General features: G+C 48.7%; 1 protein-coding gene across 2 annotated transcripts in view; it reads left to right on the forward strand.

Moving 5' to 3' along the window:
* The window catches only part of UVRAG (UV radiation resistance associated), a 303,419-nt gene extending 296,300 nt beyond the window's left edge, over positions 1 to 7,119 (forward strand). For both annotated transcript variants that reach the window (XM_021712220.1, XM_008057822.1), the window contains one exon: positions 5,210 to 7,119. In XM_021712220.1, the coding sequence (XP_021567895.1) occupies positions 5,210 to 5,909 (700 nt within the window). In that variant the 3' untranslated portion in view covers positions 5,910 to 7,119. The remainder of the gene's footprint in view (positions 1 to 5,209) is intronic.
* Positions 7,120 to 17,156: the final 10,037 nt, after the last annotated feature.

A 17,156-nucleotide genomic window follows, 5' to 3' on the forward strand; every position in this document is an offset into this window, starting at 1 on the left:
TTTTTATAGAGTGATTTGAGTTCTTCAGGGTATATTCCCAGTAGGGGGATTGCGGGGTCATATGGGAGGTTGATATTTAGAGCTTTTAGGAATCGCCACACTGCTTTCCACAGGGGTTGCACTAGTTTACACTCCCACCAACAGTGTAGAAGTGTTCCCTTTTCGCCACACCCTCCCCAGCAGCTGTTATTTTTTGTTGTTGATAATTGCCATTCTGACTGGAGTTAGGTGGTATCTCAGTGTGGTTTTGATTTGCATCTCCCTGATGATTAGTGAGGTTGAACATTTCTTCATGTGTCTGTTGGCTGCTCGGATGTCCTCTTTTGTGAAGTGTCTGTTCATATCTTTTGCCCATTTTATAATGGGGTTGTTTGTTTTTTTCTTTTCAGCACGTTTTAGTTCCTTGTAGATCCAGGATGTTAAGCTTTTGTCAGACCTGGTGTTGGCAAATACTTTTTCCCAGTCTGTAGGCTGTCTCCCTGCTCTCTTGATGGTTTCTTTGGCTTTGCAGAAGCTTGTCAGTTTAATAAGGTCTGTGGGGGGTTTTTTTGAGTCAGAGTCTCACTCTGTCACCCAGACTGGAGTGCAGTAGCATGCTCATGGCCACCACAGCCTCGACCTGCTGGGCTCAGGTGATCCTTCCATCTCAGCCTTCCAAGTGGCCAGAACTACAGGCATGCGCTACCACGCCTGGCTAATTTTTTGATATATTGTAGAAACAAGGTCTCACCAAGTTGCCTGGGCTGGTCTCGAACCCCTGGGCTCTGGCAATCCATTTACCTTGGCCTCCCAAAGCGCTGGGATATCAGGCTTGAGCCACTGCGCCCGGCCTAGTGTTTTTTAAAATTAAACACATGTATATAAAAATCAAAGTTTGAGAGGAAGATATACAAAATTAATAGCAGTTATTTGATGTGCAATAGACTTTGAGTGCTTTTTATTTTTGTATATAGTTTCTATTTTTTTAGTTTTCCTGTGAGCATAAACTTGTAATATTTAAAAATACATGTCTGTTTGCCTTGCTGTTAATGTAATCATTTAATGCTTGAGCTGTTTGTAGCTCAGCTACCTTAAATGTCTGGAATATAGCTGAGGTCCCGGAAGTGATAAAAAAAAATCAATCCTGAGCAGCCAAAACTAATGTTGCAAAGCTTATATAATAAAGCATATTATGCCCAGGACATCTCCTAGCCGGTCATTCAAGCCCTGTTTACTTTTACTCTGCACACAATTCTCAGGACATCTGCTGCACAAGCACACAGCAAACAGCAGCAAAACGTTAAGAGTCAAGCAGCACTGCAGGTACAAGCACAGACACAGCCATGCTGGCCTGATGGCGAGGACACATGGGAAACCTCACACCAGGGTTCCCTCCAGACTGCGTCCTGAGAAGCAGATGCCCTTGGAAGTCCTGTGTCTCCATGCTATGCTGTCACTTATTAATATGTGCTCACATCGATGTCCCAGAAACAAGAAAATGCCTTTCTCATTCAACTCTTTTTAGATTATAAGAAAGATTTTGATAAAAATTATTTTAAGATTTCATCTCAGGCTGGGCACGATAGCTCACGCCTATCATCCCAGCACTTTGGGAGGCCAAGGTGAGAGGATTGCCTGAGCCCTCAGGTTTGAGACCAACTTGGGCAACTTGGCGAGACCTCGTCTCTACAATAAATAAAAAAATTAACCGGGCGTGGTGGTGCACTCCTATAGTTCCAGCTACTTGGAAGACTGAGGCAAAAGGATCACCTGAGCCCAGTAGGTCGAGGCTGCAGTGGCTGTGAGCATGCCACTGCACTCTAGCCTGGGTGACAGAATGAGACTCCAACTAAAAAAAAAAAAAAAAAAAAGGGAGATTTCATCTCACATAGCTAAAATGGAGAAAAAGATCTAAAAACTGAGAAAAAACACAAAAGTGATTTTAAAAAAATAAAACTTAGATATGTAGACTTTATCATCTATCCAGAATAACTCACATTCTTACCATTCTTCAGCGAAAACAGTACTGGTCCTTGGGTTTTCCAATTTGTGTCTGATACTGTCATTACCTGAGTTCTCATAAAAATCCGAGGAAGCTGGAGAAAAATGTCACAAAATTAGGGAATCAGAAAATACCAGAGTCTCCACCTCTGGAAGCCTTAGAACCATCCAGGAATATGGTTGTGGGTAAATGAGAAGGCCTGTGTAGCTTGGAGTGTGCCGTGTCGTGGAAACTGGCAAATGTTAGTTAGATATGATATGATGTTCCCTTGTGGGACGCAACAGACAGCAAGGGCTCTGGAGTCAGACCAAACCTAGTTCAGATGTGATTCTCCAGACTCAGAGAAGCCACATGACCCACCTGCCTGCCCACCTTCTTCACAGGGCTCTTCCAAAGGTTCTTTGTATGTCAGGCACCTTCCACAGTGCCCAAAATGCTACTGTTGCTCAGGAAGGTGACTGCTCCCTCCCCATGCAGTTGGGGGTAAGGGGGTGTCATTCTTCATTACTTTTCTGGTGTACGAAGTTGAGAACTTTCAGAGAGTCTCAAAACCAATGGGGGCTACAAAACTTCACTTCCTCCTGTGTGGGGAGCACTGCTAGGTGTGTCCAGCCCTTTCCTCATGGCCTTTTATCAGCCCACAGGGAGCCCAGCAGGAAGCAGAGTAGGATGCCTGGGTGGGGCAAGGGGATGGCAGCACAGGGTCACAGCCATGAGTGGTAGTTCACCTGGCTCGAGTCACACCCGTCTCAGGCCACACCCAACGTCACCTTCAGTGTTCCAGGCTGGCTCACCTAGCGCTTCCACCGCTCCTGGGCTGCGCTGGCAAGTGAACGCTTGGCTCATCTTCACAGAACAGACTGCGGGTGGTGCTGATGTTCCTTGTGGGCTTGATTACCTTGCCAACCTGCAGAATTGTGTGAAGTGGGACACTGTCAGCAAGTGGTGAGGTGAAAAACAGAAAGTGTAGCTCACCCAGTTACTGTGGGTTTTGACAACATATTAGCTGAAAACCTAGATGAAGGCCAGCAGATTTTGCTCTGTTTTGTTTTCCTGGAAAACTGAAAATGGTAATTTACTGTCTACTTGCTGGGTTCTATGTGTACCCCCGTGACCACCCCTTATTATGAAATCTCCTGGCGCCAGTAGCCAAGTAAAGGAGCCCAGTGGGCTCACGGATTAGAAATCTTGCAGCAGCCTTTTCCCAAGAAGAGTAACCCTTGCTCAGGTATCTGAGATCACAGATATAATTCAGTGTCAGAAAAAATCTGAGAGAAAGGGAACAGGGAACTGGAGGCTGTGGACACGGGGAGAAGGACCCTGGTCTTTTCTTTTTCGAGGCACTTATTACAACCGTGCTTTGCAAGCATAGTATTATTTGAATAATTTTGGATGTCTTTCTCCTGTAAGATGAGTAGCTCCTTGGAGGCAGGGCCTGCTGTCATGCACCTATCTCCCTTCCCCAAGACCTGGCCCAGGAAGTGACTTTTTATTGGGTATGGAGTTTCAGGTCCTGCCTAGGGGTTGCCTTTTGCAAGTCACGACACTTCTGTGTGTATTTCCACCTGAAGGACACAAGTCACATTATCTTCTGCTTGCACCGTTCTGCCTGTGGGCCAGCCTGTCCATACGTTTGTACTGAAACTGACTGATTTCATCTACAACTAATAATATCTAGGCTGGACATGGTGGTTCATGCCTGTAATCCCAGCACCTTGAGAGGCTGGGGCAGGAGGATGGTTTGAGACCAACCTGGGTAGCATACAAAAAAAGAAAAATAGGCCGGGCTCGGTGGTTCAGCCTGTAATCCCAGCACTTTGAGAGGCCGAGGCGAATGGATTGCCTTAGCCCATGGGTTCAAGACCTACCCGGGCAACTTGGTAAGATCCCATCTCTACAATAAATCAAAAATTAGCTAAGTGTGGTAGCGCACACCTGTAGTTCCAGCTACTTGGAAGGTTGAGGCAGAAGGATCACCGGAGCCCAGCAGGTCAAGGCTGCGGTGGCAGGGAGCATGCCACTGCACTCCAGTCTGAGCGACAGAGTGAGACTCCAACTCAAAAAAAAAATAAAAATAATATTGCCAGACATGGTGGCACACACCTATAGTCCCACCTACTCAGGAGACTGAAGCAGAAAAATCACCTAAGCCCAGGAGCTCGAGGCTGTGGTGAGCTGTGATTGTGCCACTGCACTCAGCCTGCACAACAGAGTGAGACCCCAACTCAAATAATAATAATAGTAACAATAATAGTAATACCTAGAACTGTGATCAGTGTTCTGGATGGCTTAGCTGGCACAGTGTATGACATAGCCATCATTTTCAGGATCTGGATACTCTGTTTCCATTAACTGATTAGTATTATCTCAGACTTCAGTGTCATAACATAGCCTGCTTTCTCAACAGGGCTTTTGTAAGGACCAAGTGAGATGATGTCTATGAAATTACTTCAGAAACAACAGGCTTTGTCTAGCTGAACAATGATGATTATTCTGGCCCAAAGATACCTTCCTGAGAAGTAACTCACACTTAAAATATCGGCATCGAAGACTAAGTATTATAAGACATGTGTGGCTAGCCTCATAAAGGAGAAGCCATTTCCCAAGTTAATATTTCACTTCAAAACAGTTTTTTAATTTAAAAATGTCTGCTTGATCTTCTACCTGCCAGGTCTCTGGTGCAAGGTGCTTAGCATTTGGGTGTTAGAAAGGCGCTGATCATCAAGTCACATCACAGGTTTTAGTCTAGCCTTGTCACCCCCTCACTGAGTTATCTCAGGCAAGTCATTTCATGCTCTGCCCAATGCCAATGACGGCTTTCCCGAGCTACAATAAGAACTGAATATTAAAGATGAGAAGGAGAATATTGCTAGCCCTGTAGAAATATGAAATTGATTACATGCGTCGCAAGTTTTTCTTTCCTGATCAATCTGCCCTGTCATGTCACCTTTTCCCCATGTGACACAGTTCCTGTCCCCATCCCACCCTGGGCACTCTTCTCTAAATACGTTGCCGTGTATCTGTGTCCTTCTCGAAGGAGGCTCCCAAAGTTGGACCCAGCATGCCTCATGTTGTTTTTTGCATTCAGACACTACAATAAATAGTCTAAGATTGATGATCTATTCTTATATCTCAGACCCAAATATGCTGTTTCCTGTCTCTGGATCCAGAAGACTTTACCTGAGTTCTGACATAGAAAGTAACTTCTTATTTTTGCTTGTCTTCTAGTGACAGACATCACACCTCCAGTGCAATCCCTGTTCCAAAGAGACAAAGCTCCGTCTTTGGGGGTGCCGACATGGGCTTCTCCGGGGGGATCCCTTCACCAGACAAAGGACATCGAAAACGGGCTAGCTCAGAAAATGAGAGACTCCAGTACAAAACCCCGCCTCCCAGTTACAACTTGGCACTAGCCCAGCCTGTGCCCAGCATCCCTCCCGTGGGAGAGACAGACAGAAAGATAGCATCTCTGTCCTGCTCCTTGGACACCTCCTTGGACTTCTCCAAAGAAAGCAAGAAAAAAGGAGTCAATCTGGGCGACAGCTTAAATGGAGACCATGTGGGTGCGTACCCTAGCCAAGAAGGAGAAGTCCTCCCCGGACACCCTGCCACTGTGAATGGCACCCTCCTGCCCGGTGAGCATGCCGGCTCTGCCAGCGTCCCACTGCCCGGTGCATTCCATCCGGTCTCGGAGGCTGAGCTCTGCTGCACTGTGGAGCAAGCAGAGGAAATCATTGGGCTGGAAGCCACGGGTTTCACCTCGGGTGATCAGCTCGAAGCATTTAACTGCATCCCCGTGGACAGCGCCGTGGCAGTGGAATGTGATGAACAAGTTCTGGGGGAATTTGAAGAGTTCTCCCGAAGGATATATGCACTGAACGAAAATGTATCCAGCTTCCGCCGGCCTCGCAGGAGTTCCGATAAGTGAGGCGAACAGACAGACAGTAGGACCAGGCAGGACCACTGCCTACAGAGAGGACACAGCTGCACTTAACCCTTTGTAATAATTATGACACAAGATGAATATTAATGGAGGATATTCCTCAGAAAAACAGACTTGAGAATAGAGGAGGGACTCAGGATCATTGTGTATCAGTGGGCCAAAGTTAGATTTTGCTTTCAAGATTTGCTTTTCAGGCCTAATGATTATTTTAAGGTAAAAGTTACCCTCTAGTTGAAAGAGCTCATAGCTCAAGTCACCTTTTAGCGACTTGTCTGCTTTTTATTTACCTTTCTATGTTATCCTCAGAGGGAAGATGATAATATATAAGTAATATAATGAACTCACCTTTAGTTTCTCATAAGCGTTTGCCCTCTCCATAGTTTATAAACTATGGGAAGATGAAATATTCGGAAATAGGTGTCCATCGTCAACTGAAGGGTCCGTGGCCATCCAGCAGATTGACGAGGAAGAAGCACAGGAGCCCATCTGTCCCCACCCCAGGCACCAGTTAGCCTGGAGACCCACTGCTAACCCATCTTCCCAGTGGATGGGCTATACATCCTGAACACCGAGCACTAAGATTCACCAGTTCTTTAACCCGGTGACCATGATGTTCCATCTCTTCCAGTCAGTCATGGCCTTCCACCTCCCCTGCCATACCCTTTATGTGGCCCTCAAACTGATGAAAAACTTGCCTCTGGTGCATCCCCGGGGACCCTCAAGGATCCCAAGGCTACTGTAGTCAGATGGCACCCAATCCCCCTTGGGGGCCAGAATTTTTATGTGGGCAGTTGCTGTGGTTGAGAACGGGGCATGCTTTCTGGTGATGCACTCATCAGACAGAAATCCCCATCTGTAAATCCCATGTTAATTTATTAAACTTCAGTCAGAAAGAAGACACTGTACCCGATGGAATCTAGTAGAGAGCCAGGCTGTGTAGTATGCCAACTGCAAAGCAGTTGAGATAGATCAAGAGACTAGATGAGGCATAGAGTACTATTGGCATGTGTGTCATTTCATAAAGATTAAATTATGTTTTTGAAGTCCATTTGTCATTCCTGCATTCAGATTTCTTTTGCTGTTGCTTTATATGTCATGTACCCAAGGACATTGCCTCAGGGTTGCAAACTCTTTAAGGAAAATTTATCCATATATCCATGTATTATATAGAAGAATAAAAATTAAGTTTACTTCACCCAACCTGATTTTTTTTTTTCCCCAGCTTTGAAATTCCTCTTGACCTTACGTCTCCATCTGTTACATCAGGACAGGACTAGCCTGAACAAAAGCTGTGGTTGTATCTAAGCAGATGCTGTTGACTTCAAGTTTACATATTGTATATAGCAACATAGGCACATCCCAGGTGTACACTCAGGAGCTGTGTGTGTCCTTCATAACTTAATTCATAGGTCTCATAACCTGTTTCTCTTGTGTCCAAGCATTCCTGGGTCCAGTTTCAATAGCGACATTGTTATCTTCTGTGTAGAAACTCACAGAACTACTGCAGAGCAGAAAAGCCCAATGCTCAAGCAACTGAAAGCTTTAATTTGATCTGAAGAAACCTATCTTGTTCCACATGAAGAGATGGGGCTGTTTCAAACCTTCTTTGCATTGTGCTGTCATTCATTTTAGAGTCAAAAGGGTGGACATAGATGCCATCTTGCATTTAAACCATGTTGCAGGGTCCTCCAGTGAACTACTCCAAAAAGGAAAGGTTTTGAAGGTCAGTGCTAATATTGAAGAATGGAAAGTGAGTCACATAGGATTTATGAATTCCCCAGAGACGGGCAAACTATAAACATCATGCCAAACTTAACTAGGTGTGTTCAGTGGCAGACCCTCCAGCCTGGCACTAGCACCACCAAGCAGAGTAGGACCACGCATGAATACAGGGCTCATCGCAGGCCTACATGGGTGGAGCCTGGCACTGTGGGCTTCCATACATCGGTCTCCCCCGTGTAGGCTCCCTGGCTCTGGGATTCGTGGCTTTCCACTCCTTCAGCCTGGAACCCTGCCCATGATTGCGATCCAATTGCACAGAACCGTCCACAGTCCTACACATTTGCTCCGAGCCACGCTGTCCAATGGCGTGTACCTCCAAGCACCGCTTAGGGCTAGGTCTGTTTAGTTTGGGTTTGGGGTTTTTGTGTGGGTTTGCTTGATGTCTGCAGTTTCCGCCATGACCTGGGTAGCGCCTGCAGGATGACATGTCTCCTGGAATAGTTCTGTTGAACATTTTCCAAAGGTGCAGAGTCAGTTTGGCCTCTATTTAAAGTGGCCCAGGCCAAATACATGATGAGTTATTATCTCCTACTAATCTCTTTAATTCATTTTGTAAATCACTAAGAAAATAACATTTGCTTGGAAGATATAAGTTGAATTGGAAACTTAATACTATCCATTTCTGAACTGCTAAGAGCCCTTTCAGTTTTTATATAGCTGAGATACTTTTAACAGCCGGCAAATGCTATCAAATGAATATTTGATTGTGTTTTTTTCTCTCCACTTCCCTTTGACCACTTTGGAAATTCCAGAATTTTTTTGTCCCCTCAGAATATTAGTTTTGGAAGATTGTATCCAGCTATAATTTTTTTAGCAGTTCTAATGGTGCCCATTTATCCTGACCTAACCAGTTATTTGAATACTTTTTAAAACCACCACCAATAATAAATGGCATGTGAAACTGATCTGTTGGTAATTGGAAGAAAACTCAGCATCTGTATTTATAAAATAAAATTGATTAGTATTTATTTTGAGAGTTAAAAGTGTATGCTATTTCCCTGCTATGTTTGAGTCCTGTCTTCATTGTTTTGAATTTCATATTGAAGCCGTGTTTAACTGTGAAAAATTTGTTCTTACACAGTCAGCCAGCCATTCAGTATTTATTGATCATTCACGTTCTGTGTGTGTGTGTGTGTGCACGCACACACACATACACATACACAAGGCATTGGGCCAAGCAAGGTTAATGCAGACGTTAATAAGTCTTGACCTCTGCCACATTCTCTGGTGGGGGGCACAGGTATTTTAGTAGCTGATAATTCAGTGTGATGAATTCTGTGATAGAGAAATGGATAACCATGCTATGGAATGCAGAGAGAGCTGTTAATTAACTCAGGAGTCAAGAAAGATGCACGGAGGTAATGCAGATTTAGAAATATGTAAGATTTCACATTGCGGATGGCTAGAGCAGTGTGGGTACAGGCCCAGAGGCCAGGCAGGGCTGTGGTGTGTGTTTAGAAAACAGTTGGAATTAGGCGGGCGTGGTAGCGCGCGCCTGTAGTTCCAGCTACTTGGAAGGCTGAGGCGGAAGGATCACCGGAGCCCAGCAGGTCGAGGCTGCGGTGGCCAGGAGCGGCCACTGCACTCCAGTCTGGGCGACAGAGTGAGACTCCAACTGAAAAAAAAAAAAAGAAAACAGTTGGATCTTCTGTGCATGGGGTCTGAATGGGAGTGAAGGAAGTAATAGGGGAAATGGAACTGCAGGCCGACGGGAAGGGCCTATGGTACCAAATGAAGTGATTTGGGTGAATCTGATGGGCGACTGGGAGACACTCCTTCCAGGCTTCTAAGCCAGAGGGTAATAACTCAATGAGATCTGAATTACAAGTAGCAGCCAGATTGAGGCTGGATTCCAGTGAAACTTGCTTAAGTCCGTATAATAGTCTTTGCTTTTCGTTTGGAGGACAGGGGGAAAAAAAACCCGTGTTTGAAAAAGAGGAGCATCCTTGTGTCCCTCATGTTTTCAGTGTACATATTGAGGAAAGCTGGTTTGTCACTGTGTGGTTGGGTGCGGCCAGCAGGTGTTCACTAGAAGGTGGGTTCAACGCTCCCCATGGCAACTGTTCAGCTCTCTGCCACTCTGCATTTTGAAGCTGTGACCTTGTTCAAGTCATTGAACTTTTAAGAATCACGATTTCTTAATCTGAAAAGTTGGAAAGAATTCTGCCCTTCGTAGTTAGGTTTGTGAGGACCTGCAACATTGCAGGGGCCCATCACTGTTGGCCCCTGTTGTCTCGTGGGAGGCCACCTTGGAGTAACAGAAAGAACACCTGGTTTCCTGCCCTGACACTTAAGCACAGCCACTTCCCTGCTCGAATCTGGCTCCTGATCTGTGAATGGGGCTGAGACTCCACCTCCAGGGCTGAGAGAGTGTTAGCGCGATAGAGACTTGAGTGAAAGCACTTGATCTCTGCGAAGCACTGTGCATGCTGGGAGGAGTTAATCACTCCACAGAGATTTCTTGTGTGGTACGTTCTGGGCTCTGGTGGAATCGTGGAAACACCAGTGTCCATTCTGTACACACTGAGGGTACGGAGGAGGCTGAGACTGCTCTTCTGGAAACCTAAGCACTCAACCAATGGGAAGTGTTTTCCAGGTGTCGGGGTGGTGGGTGCGTGGACACAGGGCTGAGACGTGGCCCATAAGCCAACTAGCTTAATTGTTTCTAACCCTGGCAGATGAGCCTCTCCAGGTCCCCCCCTCACCTGGGAACGTTCTCCAACACAGTTTCTGATAGCCTCCTCGAAGGCTGAGTTGTGTCCAGAGCTCTTGATTCTGCTTGAAATAGGTAGCTTTCTTTTTCTCTCTTAGCACATCTAATTACAGTTTGGTAGGTAGACAGCTCAGCCATGTGGATTTTAAATGAATAAAAAATGCATGTCTATAAAATAAGCCCACACTTTTAGACGCTGGCAGTGTCAGCCATCCAGAAAGACCCATCATGAGTCTAGATGAAAATGAACAAGACAGCCAGTTGGTGAAATAGACATGGCACAGAACTGCAGGTGGGGGAAGTGGGGGAGTTGGGGCCTCTCAACTGTCACGTGATACACAGTTCTAAGGAGCGCCCAGTCCCTATTAGACCACAGGCCACAAAGGAGAAGCATGGAGAAATACAGACAGTGGTCTTGGAGTCCACAGCGTGGCAGGACAAGAGAGAACGTCACCTGTCCCTTGGCTGTCTGTGAAGAATTTGAAGCTAAACCACTTAATGGCAGCCTGCTTCTGACCAGGACTTGTATGTAGCAGAACAGCTATACCTGCCTCTACTCAAACACCTTGGCACAAGGCCTTGTAAAATATGTAATACAAATTAATAAAACAGCTAGCTTTAAAACTTCAGCTTGAGCCAGGGGCACAGTGGCTCACATCTATAATCCCAGCACTTTGGGAGGTCAAGGCAGGATGATCACTTGAACTCAGTTTAAGACTAGCCTGGGCAACACAGGGAGAACTTGTCTCTACAAAAAAATTCAATAAATTAGTGGGGCGTGGTGGTATGTGCCTGTAGTGCCAACTGCTCAGCAGGTCGAGGCTGTGGTGAGCCATGATCATGCCACTGCCCTCCAGCATGGGCAACAGAGTGAGACCCCAATTCAAAAATTAGAAATAGCAATTCAACTTGAATGTGGCTTTTACCGTTCCTAAGGATAGACCCCAGTCAACAGAAAAAGGAGACATTTTAGTTTGATAGGAAAATGCATAAAATAGTTTAAGGAAATATATGGTTCATAAAGGTTAAAATAAGTGTGGATGCTTTAAGGGATACACCTATTCTCTCAAAAATTTACTTAAACTTTTTTTGAATGTACTTAAGAGGAAGCACCTTATTCCTCAAAGAAATCAGCATCATTATGTTTCCACAGATTTCTTGCTCTTTCAGTTGGGGCTCAGGGACATTGATGATCATGTGAGGAGACTCCCAGGCTGCTTTATGTGCAGGTGACACGTGATTTTCATGACCTCAAGGCCAGGCCCTTGACTCCCAAAACCCTGCCAGTGGCCTTGACCTCTCTGCCCCCAGCCCTGCCTAAGCTTCACCATCAGTGGCACACGGAGGGTGCTCGTGAGGGGGCGTGTGTCGGGGCCGGGGGCGGGGCCGGGAGCAAGGCACAGCAGAGATCCAGGGGTCTGTGATACATGCCTGTGTCCGTTTCTTGGTCCTCTGGGAGCTTCAGGAGGCTTCGTGTGCCCAGAGTCGCCATGGGGAGTCATTCCTGACCTTAAGAGGCAGAACCATCCCAGCGTCGATTAAGACTGGAACTGTTGCCTGAGCCTGCGGGTTCGAGACCCGCCTGGGCAACTTGGCGAGACCTCATCTCTACAATAAATCAAAAATCAGCCGGGCGTGGTAGCGCATGCCTGTAATTCCAGCTACTCGGAAGGCTGAGGCGGAAGGATCGCCAGAGCCCAGCAGGTCGAGGCTGCGGTTGGCCGGGAGCGGCCACTGCACTCCAGTCTGGGCGACAGAGTGAGACTCCAACTCAAAAAAAAAAAACAAAAAAGACTGGAACTGGGCACGTACTTGCAGGATCATCTCGTCATCACTCAATTATCCGTTGACGCCCAGGGTGCTGGGAGCCCCCTGCACTGGGACCAGGGCAGGAGCCGAGGCCCTGCTGCCCGGCCTGCCTTTGGACATCTGCGCAGTGATGCCCTCTTTCTCTCCTGGTGACGCAGTGACCCCTCAAGCATGCACAATGTTTTTCCAGTCCCACCCCCGCCCTGCCCCACATGACTGCTTTTGGTCGCGAGGACACCCTCGGAAGATATGGGCAAGGTATTTCCATCACTACCTGGCCCAGGAACCCACAGGAGTCCCCCATGCCCAAGATCACATGAAACCCAAGGCCATCCAGGGGCTCTTTCTCCTGAGCCCCAAGCCCTGTTGATGCTCCCTCTGTCCTACCCATCTGAACATCCTGCAAGTCATGGGCAGCTCTTCACCATCCGTTGGTCCCTGGCGAGGAAGCGGGGACAGAGCTGGGAGGGCCCTCAGCACCCACAGCCCTGCGTCGTGGGGAGGGTGCGGCTCGGCGGAGGGGACGTGTGTGTCTGTAGCTGTGGGACATGTGCTCTAACTCCTGGAAGCCCACAAGGCCTGCCGTGTAGAGTGACTCACAGACGTATGAGAGAAAGGGAACCAGAAGGCGGAGGACTTCTTGGAGGATTTGCCCTAGCCTGTCCGACAGGTGGACTTCTCGGAGGATTTGCCCTAGCCTGTCACCCAGGGGGTGAAGGAGACAGGGTTCCCATCAGGGCAGGAGCAAGAGCCAAGGTATTGCCGGAACCTGGCATGTTTACTCATTCCACAATCATTCCCGGCTGCACGCGCATGCCAGGGAGCAGGGTGAGAAGCAGGGTACAGACACAGGCCTCCCTCAGGAAGCTGCCTGGCATGCGTGGAGACTGGAAAGTACAGAGGCCAGAGGGCTGCGATGGGTCTGGGTGTGAGGCGTGTGTGGAGGGGTGGAGCCTATGGCAGGAGTAGGGTGCGAGCGATTTGGGGAGGTCTGAGCGGGGTTAGCAGAAAGCGGGCCAGAACGGAGGCAGAGCACAGGAAGACGGTGGAAAGAAAGACAGGAGGGAAACCATGGCGATGGGAAGGGTCTCCAGTGCCAAGGTGCAGGGGCGAGGGAGGTGAGGATGGGCACGCCTGAGGCCCTTGGTGACATCACAGGAGGCTCAGGGCTTGGGCCCTAGGGGGGCAGGGGGCAGTGGGAGCACACTACGAGGAGGTGGAGAGGGTGAGGTTAGCCTGAAAGTGCTGCTGAAGAGGGTGTGGAGGTTGGGGTGCTGCGGGACAGAGGGAAGGTGTTCTGCGCATACTCGTGGGAAGGAGCCAGGGCAGGGAGGCCAGACGAGGCGAGCAAAGGGGCAAGGCCCCGAGAAACGGGGGGAGAAGGGGAGCCCCGGGTGAGGCGAGACCAGGGGTGGGCGGCAGCAGCAGGGGCGGACGGGCACTGTGTCTCCGCGAAGGGAAGCGGCGGGTGCCCCGCCCAGGCCTGGGGAGAGACGGCCTGGGATGGAGCCTGGCTGGAGGGGCTGTCCCAGGTTCAGGCTGGGCAGGAGGGACACCGCGAGGTGGCTCTCGGCACCTCGAGTCTCTGCCAGGAGATTCCTGAAGTTCGGGAGGGGCATGGTTGGCGGTCCATGGACTCGGCATGGTCCAGGCTCCCAGCAGCCACCTCGTTCCCCAGCCCCCTCCACACTGCAGACCTTTCCTGAACACGACTCTGACCCTCGGAGACGGACGTGAACGGTTACTCAGATACTTCCAGGCCTTTGCTGTATGCGTTGTACACAAGTCCACCGAATTGTGGGTGAGTGGAAGTTTCTCGCATAGAAATGGTCCAAGTGGAAAGACTCAGAGGGACCAAAGAATCAAGCTGTCCCCACCTCGCCACTCCTAAGGAGTCCGTGCATCCAAGGCAATGATCATCCGTGGCTGCTGATGTCACGCAGAGAGGCAACCAGACGTGTGGTGCCTCTGGATGAAAAAATGCAGTGCCCATAAAGTATTCTTGGCATAAGTTTGACCCTGAATATAATCAAGCCTCTATCTGTGCTGTTTAAATCCAGCTGGCGCCAGCCACAGGTGGCTATGAAGTGACTGAGAAGCGACTGGTCCAAACTGAGATGTGCCGTGAGTGTCAAACACACAATGAATTCCAGAGGCTTTGTACAAAAAAGGATGTAAATGATGTAAAGAAGAGGATCTGTTTTTCTCCCACATTAGGGCACAGCTAGGGTTCAGGAAAATTGCATGGTTTAATATTGGTACATTGGGTGCCCATTTTACAGATGAAGCCGTTGAGGCCCAGAGAAGTTAGCGTCTTAGCCAGGTTCACACAGCTAACAAGTGACAGAGCTGGGACTTGAAACTGGAACCTTTGGGTCATTTCTCTGCGTTACATCAGAACTGCTGCCACAGTTCCCTTCATTCATTCATCCATGCTGCATTGCCTGGGCGCCCCCTATTGGTCTGCCACTGGCCGAACAAATCACAGGACAGCGCTAGGAAGAAAAACCTCCGGCGACCAGGTGCAACATGAGGGTCTCTTGTCCCAGGATCTCAGGCAAGCCTCCTCCAGGAAGTGAAATTCACACCGAGACTTGAAGCCAGACAGAGCTTGTTCCAGGCTGAGGGAACAGCGTGTGCAAAGCCTCAGGGTGGAAAGGGGCATGGCGCCTGTGAGGGACCCAAGGCTTGAGCGGAGATGGACGATGACACAGGACAGGCTGGCAGTCGCCAGGTTTCTCAAATGTGTCTACAGACCACGCCCGCTCCGGGGCCCAGGGTTGTTTTCATCTGACTGCAGGCCCCGGGCAGTCAGATCCCTGTTCCCCATTTAGAACCCAGAGGGCACAGGGACAGGGAGGAAGGCTCTACCAGTTTCACCCATCTTTTGACTTTGGGGTCAAAGCTTCTCCCCTTCCAAATAGCTTCCGCTGTGGCTGTTCCAACTCTCCTTTCCTTTCTGGGAGTAAGAAAATACTCCCACAGTGTCACCAGCCTGCATTCTCCTCTATGGCCTTTTTTTTTTAATATCTGTACATTCAAAGTCCCCCAGGCCCTGTCTGGTCAGAACCCACAAATCCTTTTCTTGCTCCACAAAGCCAGCTTTCCAGGCATTCAGCACTTCATTCCCTGTATTGTTTGGGGCTATATCCATTCTGCCCTGGAGGCAGCCAGCAGGGGTCAGTGGAGGGGTCAAAGACATGACAAGCACCTAGCTTAGCGCCGGGCCTGGCCCGCGGCTCCCACTGCCTGGGACAGGCACAAAGCAGACAACGTGACACACGATGAGGCATTCCTGCTGAGTGAAATCCAGATGATGTCAGGGCCTGCCGTGCAAACAACCGGGCCCAGCAGTTTGGAGGAGAGAACTTGGTGGGGGAGAGGGGGATGGCGGGGAGGGAGTCCTTAGAGGCGGGAACAGGGTCGCATGACAGGGTGATTTCGTTTCAGCAAAACACCATCCCTCACGTTCAATTAATATCGCTAATAGGGATGCAGCTGGCTTAGTCGGTTGGTGTGGTTTTCATTTGTAAACTTGTTTTGGTTTTATGGCTGTAGGAAGGCTATAAACATTAGTTTATCTGTAGTTTTTTGTTTGTCAAAGTTTACTTGAGAGTAGGCTGGGTGCCGTGGTACACACCTGTAACCCCAGCACTTGGGAGGCCAAGGTGGGAGGATTGCTTGATCCCAGGAGTTGGAGACCAGCCTGGCAACATAGTGAGACCTTGTCTCTATAAAAATACAAAATAAAAAAGTTAGCCAGGCGTGGTGGTGTATGCCTGTTGTCCTAGCTACTTGGGAGGCTGAAGTTGGAAGGATTGCCTGAGCCCAGGAGGTGGAGGCTGTGATGAGCCTTGAGCATGCCACTGCACTCCAGCCTGGGTGACAGAGTGAGACCCTGACTCAGGGGGGAAAAAAGTTTACTTGAGAGCAAAAATAGAAGAATGGGAAGGGGACAGTCTGCACTGAACTGTTCTTCCTTGCAGTTCACCAACTGCCCCCCGCCAACCTCCCTAAAAAACAGGATCCAGGAGGAAGTGAACACAGTCTTTACATCAGAGTTGAGACTCATAGCCCGTCACCGTAAGAGGAGCTGCATTTACCTGTCCCTGGCCTCGGTCCTTGGTCCAGACCCTTGGGTGCTCTCTGTGCCAGCCCCGCTCTCCCAAGCCCTCTCCCTTCTGGACTGTTTCCCGTGATGTCTTTAACCCCTTAGTTCCTCTACTCTTTGGGCTCCACCCTCTCCCCCTCTCAGGCCCTGGAAGGTCTGGGCAGAGGAAGCGGGCTGTGGGTCCCACCAGCAGCACACCCACTAGGCAGGCTGACCTTAGGCGGGGCCCTTGCGGAGCCCGTCCCCGCATCACTCTACCCAAAGAGTTTCTGTCTCCCACTTCTCCACGGCTGCATTCCCAAATGCCCCCTCTGACTCCTGGCTCCAGTGTGTGCCAGGCCACAGGAAGGCGGTGGAGAAGGTGGAGAAGGAAGAGGTCCCATCCTGGCAATATTTGGGCAATATTACAAATAGAAATCAGTTTCCAGCCTTAGGGGCTCTAGGAATCTTTTAACCTTAAAAGAATTCCTGCATTGCTTTTTGTGGCATGTCTGAGGTCTTCCCAGAGATTTTGTACTTGATCTTCAGTGCAGTGGGGAACCCTTGAAGGGCCATGAGCACAAGAGTGACAAGCTCTGCTGTATGTTTTAAAAGAGCACAGTGGAAGAAACTTCTCATAACAGTGGGTGAAGAGACCTTCCTGCAGATCTCAACAATAAGATCTGGACAAAATAGCTTTAATTTTATTTATTTATTTATTTATTTATTTATTTATTTATTTATTTTTTATGTTTTTGGGTCAGGGTCTCACTCTCTTGCCCAGGTAGGAGTGCAGTGGCATAATCATGGCTCACTGCATCCTCGACCTTCTGGACTC

The sequence above is a fragment of the Carlito syrichta genome, unplaced genomic scaffold (genome assembly GCF_000164805.1).
Source record: "Carlito syrichta isolate Samal-C Ts95f unplaced genomic scaffold, Tarsius_syrichta-2.0.1 Scaffold303134, whole genome shotgun sequence".
Classification (NCBI taxonomy): Eukaryota; Metazoa; Chordata; class Mammalia; order Primates; family Tarsiidae; genus Carlito; species Carlito syrichta.